Below are 5234 nucleotides of genomic sequence, written 5' to 3' on the forward strand. Positions count from 1 at the left end.
GATCGTCCTAGCAGATAATAGTAGTAACTAGTAGATGGTATCAAAAGTGGTACCAAACGGGGCATGACTATCGACCCAGTCAACTACTGTTACCAATGAGTATGTACGATGTACTTAGTAATTATTCCTTCATCATACATATTACAGTTATCAGTTGCTTCAAATCCCCCGAGAGAGATGAGAGAGAGGAGGGAGAGAGAAAGAGAGATTTGGAACTGTAGACTAGCATCCAAAAGGAAAGCGTCAACAGAAACAGTGGACGCGGCAGGTGGCGCTATCCTTGACAGAAGAAGAAATGCCGCACAATGACAGGGTCGTCTGGATCTAACAGACGATCATCGCCGCCCCCTCCCCAAGAATGTCGAACCAAACAGGCCAGAACGGGGGGGCGACGTAAGTAAAAAAGCAGTACACGAGTTCGGTCGCTGTTACCAAACCCCCACCATTAGTATCAACTAGTACTAGCCGGTACTGTATAGTAGATCATTGTAATTAAATGAAGGTGTGGTTCCCGTTCCAAACCACAGACTGGATGGAGTGCAGTAAGTAATGAGAGTACTCCGTAGAGAGAAGACCACACTGGCGCAGTACTAATCTATTTACATGGGGGTTTTCTGGCTGATCCAAGTACCATTTAACGCCATGACGGAAGGGATGTCAGTCAGTGACAAAAAAAGAAAATAAAGTGTTGAAAATGGGGGATAAGTATACAGTAGAAATCATATCTACTGTCGTTCATTATCAAACAAATTCAATAACTATCTAACCTAAACTCAGCCAGTTTCTAAATCTCTTTCATGCGTGTGAAGAAAACATGGAGAGATGTCAGTGGCATTTCCCATCCGGGAATCAGGATTCGGAATCCCATGCAGGGCACAGGATACGGTGCCTTTTTCCCCCCTCTGCACGCTTAACGCAGGTGGCCTATTCGAGTAATGGGAGGGGAGTTCCTGCTATGTGTCCCTCCGTATTGCCCCCTGCACCGGATTATACAGGAAGTAGTCCGTAGTCAGTAGTCAGAAGAGATAGGCCATTCCCGTGTGCCAACATTTCAACAATCCCCCAACGCACTTGGTGCATGAGTGACCGCAATTCCATCTTCATTCATTTCCGCATGCGCCACTACTACGGGGCGTTCCCATTCCCTCCCTCCTACTACTGACGGGTTACTACGTAGTTATACATATGCAAAAGAAAGAAGAGGAAGAAAGGGAACCAAGCGCCCACTTTTGCCCGTCCCTCCCGGGCGGCGGCGGCGGCGGCGACGGCATGTTGGCCACGCACGTTGCGCATTGCCAGAAGCCTGAGGTCTGTCTGAAATGGATAGCCAGCAGCCGAACTGATCTGATGATAGGTTCCCAGATATGTTATCCTGCATAGGCTAGGATGCACTGTGCCACGCCTCGAGCTCGTGTAGAAATACGATTTGGTCAATGGTGGCAATCCCCAAAAAGGGCGCCAATCGGCCGGGGAAAAGGACCGCATTCAAAGGATTCTCATTGGATGAAGGAAAAGGGAGGGAGTGATTTTCCAGTACTACGGGGGGCTACAGAGCCTGAGGATGACTTCAAATCTCCCCAAACAAAAACATGTCAGGTGGCTCAACATCATCATCATGCAGTCGAGTTCTATCGTGACGGGATCGTTTTCCAGAGCGTAGGTAGGTGTTGTCATCAATATATGCCCCATCTTTGCGGGTTAAACTATTTAGGTAGGTAGATACATACTTCGACCTATTGATTGATTCCTTGCGATCCCCTCAACCTGGATACTGGGAACACCTACATATTTCCTCCCCCAGTCTCCTTCTTCCCCTTCTCTCCAGGTGCCTGTACCTACGTCGTACATCAACGAACTACTAGTTGCACACATGGCCTGGTACCCACCCGACTTACTACTTTTACTGCTAGGCCACACTACTCCATCTAGCACGCTGGCTTGGCAATCATCCGAAAATCGGGGGAAGGGCATTCATCGGGTTTACGAGGTTTGGACTTAGCTGCCTTCCACCTCCGGGATAGTGAGTCTGGAGACGCTCCAGCAAGAGTGGGAAATGATAACCAGAGGCCCTTTTCTGCTGGTCTGGCGAATGAGAATGGGGTCCATGATAATCAGTTTCGGAATGATTTCCTCTAGGCTCTAGCAAATCTCCAATTACGGCGATCGGTCGGGCGCTCCCAGGACATGGGACCTAAATCCAACGAGGGATCCACTAATGGCAATAGTTCCGGATAGCGCTTGTCCGCGCTGTTTACTTACGTCTTTCCTACGATCATCCACCCTCCACCCATTAAAACGGGTCACGACCCAAACCATTCGTTTCTGCGTGGATGGTTCGATGCGGAGAAAAACCAGTTCTGTCAGTCACCCTTTGACGATGCTGCACTAATAGACTAGACTAGCTGGGGGCATTTATTCATTCCTGAAGGTCGACAACACTACTACGTAGTAGTTAGCCGCTATCTTTGGCACAGCTTTAGGTAATAAACGCAGGATGGAGATCCCACGGGATACTGTCTACCGGGATACTGACTGGCCGGTACGCTTTGGCAAAGCCATCAACCGCTCACTAGTCTTCCTTAGCTCTTGACCCCTACCAGCCATTCCGATCGGGGGATGCCTTCTTTGGCACAGCGGGACTGGCGCGCGCACACACACACACACACACACACACACACACACACACACACACAATGCAACGCGCTTCGTCATGCGATCGATCCTGTAAGCTGTAGTGGACTGACTCGACCTCATCCACCGGGACATTGATCCCAGCAATAGAATCAGGGATGGGAGGATCAGGACCAGTACACCGTCCGTGCCCCAGAGACGAGGCAACCAAAAGGCGAGGATACAGTAGCATAATAATACATGACACAGTAAGTAGCAGGTACAATAGACCCGAACCCCCACACCATCCCTTGACTGTGCACTGCTCTTTGAGGATCAGCCGGAATAATATCATCAGCATACCTATTAGAGGGATGAGGAATGACTGGTCATAGGGTTGGCGACGTGACCTGTCGTGGTTTTCTTTTTTTGCTATTTTATTTTCTTTTCTCATCACTTTTCTTTCTGGCCGTCTTGCCGTCTTAGTTGGCCCTGCAGGATGAGGGCGACGCTAGACTAGGGCACCTGCTGGTGTCAGAAGTGTGTCCTCTGTTTCACAACCTCAGGGAAAGGGTTAATCAGGAGCTCAGGCTTGCTTGATGCACACCCAGATGAGGATGGTAACACACGCTCAGGCTGTCTTGATTGGAAAAGCCCATTGTCTGTGGGCACCAACCTGGAATGGGGGCTTTTGAGTTACGGCTGATGGATCATGGATGTCGATCAGCCATGGCCATCTTCTTGAGAGTCTCCATCGCCCGCCATTCCTCGCCATCTCCTCCTCCTCCTCCTCATCTCGGGTCCGACCCTGCCATGTTCCCCTAAATAACTCCGTGGTAATTTTAAAACTACGTAGTCATCATCCCATCCATGAATCTACTAGTATCAAACTGGTCTGTTCAGAGCTCGGCAATAATCCAACAATCATGCTATTCCTTGGCATCAATCCATGCAGTGCCCCCCTCGGTAGATGTTAGATTAATTTTAATTTAGCATGTCGACCATTTTTCCAAACCATGTGGCTCATCCTCACAATTGACCGCAAAATGGCTAGGGGTAACCTGGCTTGACCAACTCCGGCGTAGTCTGACTGAGGTTGTCCGGATGTCCAGTGAGAAGTCCTGGTGGCCCATCCGCTTGTCGCTGCTAACCACGAAGCCATGGAAATTAGTGGCTTTCGAGTGAATGCAGTGTTGATCCCCATAGATGGTATCTATCTAGTCAACGATACCCCTACGAATTTAGCGCTATCCTTTAAACACATCACAAATCGTCGAATTAATTTTCCAAAAAAAAAATGTTCCCACCCCCTACTAACGGAGTACTACTACTAGTATGAAGGGACCCCAGCCGCGCGCACATGGAAGAAAGGACCCAGTATTCAGCAGGACTAGTTCTGCTCTTAGTCGCTTGCTCTTTGACCTATTCATGCCGCTTCTCACACCGCAACCAATATCGCCTTCAGCTTCAGTCGTCATTCTATGGTAGCGGTGTTATTGCTTTTGCCCGTCTGCATGCACCCCATTCCGATGAAGGCAGTATCTACTTACGTAGTAGACGGTCGCACAGTCTTTTCGTCCCTAGATGCTTTGAGCAAGCTTCTAGATCTCTTTCTAGGCACCAAGCCACTCCCCCTTGCTTGTCAAAACTTATTTTCTTTTTCTTTCAGCCTTTTTCCCTTCTTCTTTTCTTTCATTCTTTTTTATGTAATTTTAATCTTCCAGTCGACCTTCCATTTCGAATAATTTCCCTCCCTTCATGCTATCAACATGACTTGCTGGTTTCTCCTGCCGGCTCATTCCATGGCAGCCCACACGTTGATTCTTAACTAAAACTGCATTGCTGAACGCCTTGTCAGCCACGCTTTTGGGTCGATGAGTGGAGGAGGAGGAGAACAAAGTGGACCATCACCATCTACTCACACAGTACTTACTCCTTCCAGCGCAAGTGCCAAGTACTTCGATCCAATTCTTTTCTCTCTTTACACCGTGACCACCACTTGATACCGATACTAGTAGTAAGTAATTACATCGCCAGCCTTGTTCATGGATATTACCATTATGTAGTCTTCCCCCTTTCATCCCGCCTTTTCCACTCCCCTCAGACTATGCAACTAGACCAGGTACACCCATCCCTAATAGTCACTAGCCCGGTTATAGTAATCAGTAATATAGCTAGCCACCTGCGAATTCCCCCACAGTCTAGCCAGGGATCCAAATCCCGACCACCACCCAGCCTAGCAGCACCACCACCACCACCATGCCAGAAAAAACGTGGCTCGGGGCCATCGGCGCGTGTCTTAAGATTTTTTATTACTTTTGCGGAAATTTCTGCGACAGCTTCGAGACATCAGGCCTTTCTTCCATCCAATCCGTCAGTCAGTCTCCATCCTATGACGATTTTGGGGAATTTCCTTCCTTCCTAAACCTATCTACCTACCTACGTTAGTAAGAAAGATGATTAGTAGTAGTTGAGTTCGGAGCCAAGTTACCTCGCCTATCCCTCAATTCAGCTCTTCCTCCTCTTTCTCCCTGGGAATTGAGGTCATGCTTGGCGCGCCAACCTCGCTGACGGGTTGCCATTCTTGCTGTGGCCGGTTCGTTAATTGACGGCCGGCCGGTCCG

The 5234-nt window shown here is 48.8% G+C and overlaps 2 protein-coding genes across 2 annotated transcripts; one reads left to right on the plus strand and one right to left on the minus strand.

Annotated features, from left to right (window-relative positions):
• Positions 1–3451: 3451 nt before the first annotated feature.
• On the minus strand, positions 3452–3857 carry BO87DRAFT_167357 (uncharacterized protein). The gene has a single exon (XM_025618299.1). It carries the CDS (start codon positions 3812–3814, stop codon positions 3584–3586), a length of 231 nt encoding a protein of 76 aa, XP_025483883.1. The 5' UTR covers positions 3815–3857; the 3' UTR covers positions 3452–3583.
• Positions 3858–3913: 56 nt separating this feature from the next.
• On the plus strand, positions 3914–4703 carry BO87DRAFT_167359 (uncharacterized protein). The gene is made up of 2 exons (XM_025618300.1): positions 3914–4627; positions 4677–4703. The coding sequence occupies exon 1, from the start codon at positions 3971–3973 to the stop codon at positions 4436–4438; it is 468 nt and encodes a 155-aa protein (XP_025483884.1). The 5' UTR covers positions 3914–3970; the 3' UTR covers positions 4439–4627; positions 4677–4703.
• The last annotated feature ends 531 nt before the right edge of the window (positions 4704–5234 follow it).

The sequence above is a fragment of the Aspergillus neoniger genome, assembly GCF_003184625.1.
Source record: "Aspergillus neoniger CBS 115656 unplaced genomic scaffold BO87scaffold_4, whole genome shotgun sequence".
Classification (NCBI taxonomy): domain Eukaryota; kingdom Fungi; phylum Ascomycota; class Eurotiomycetes; order Eurotiales; family Aspergillaceae; genus Aspergillus; species Aspergillus neoniger.

Excerpts from the sequence above, each read along its gene's own strand:
- BO87DRAFT_167357 (XM_025618299.1), bottom strand. The coding sequence starts at position 3,814 with ATGGGGATCAACACTGCATTCACTCGAAAGCCACTAATTTCCATGGCT.
- BO87DRAFT_167359 (XM_025618300.1), top strand. The coding sequence starts at position 3,971 with ATGGAAGAAAGGACCCAGTATTCAGCAGGACTAGTTCTGCTCTTAGTC.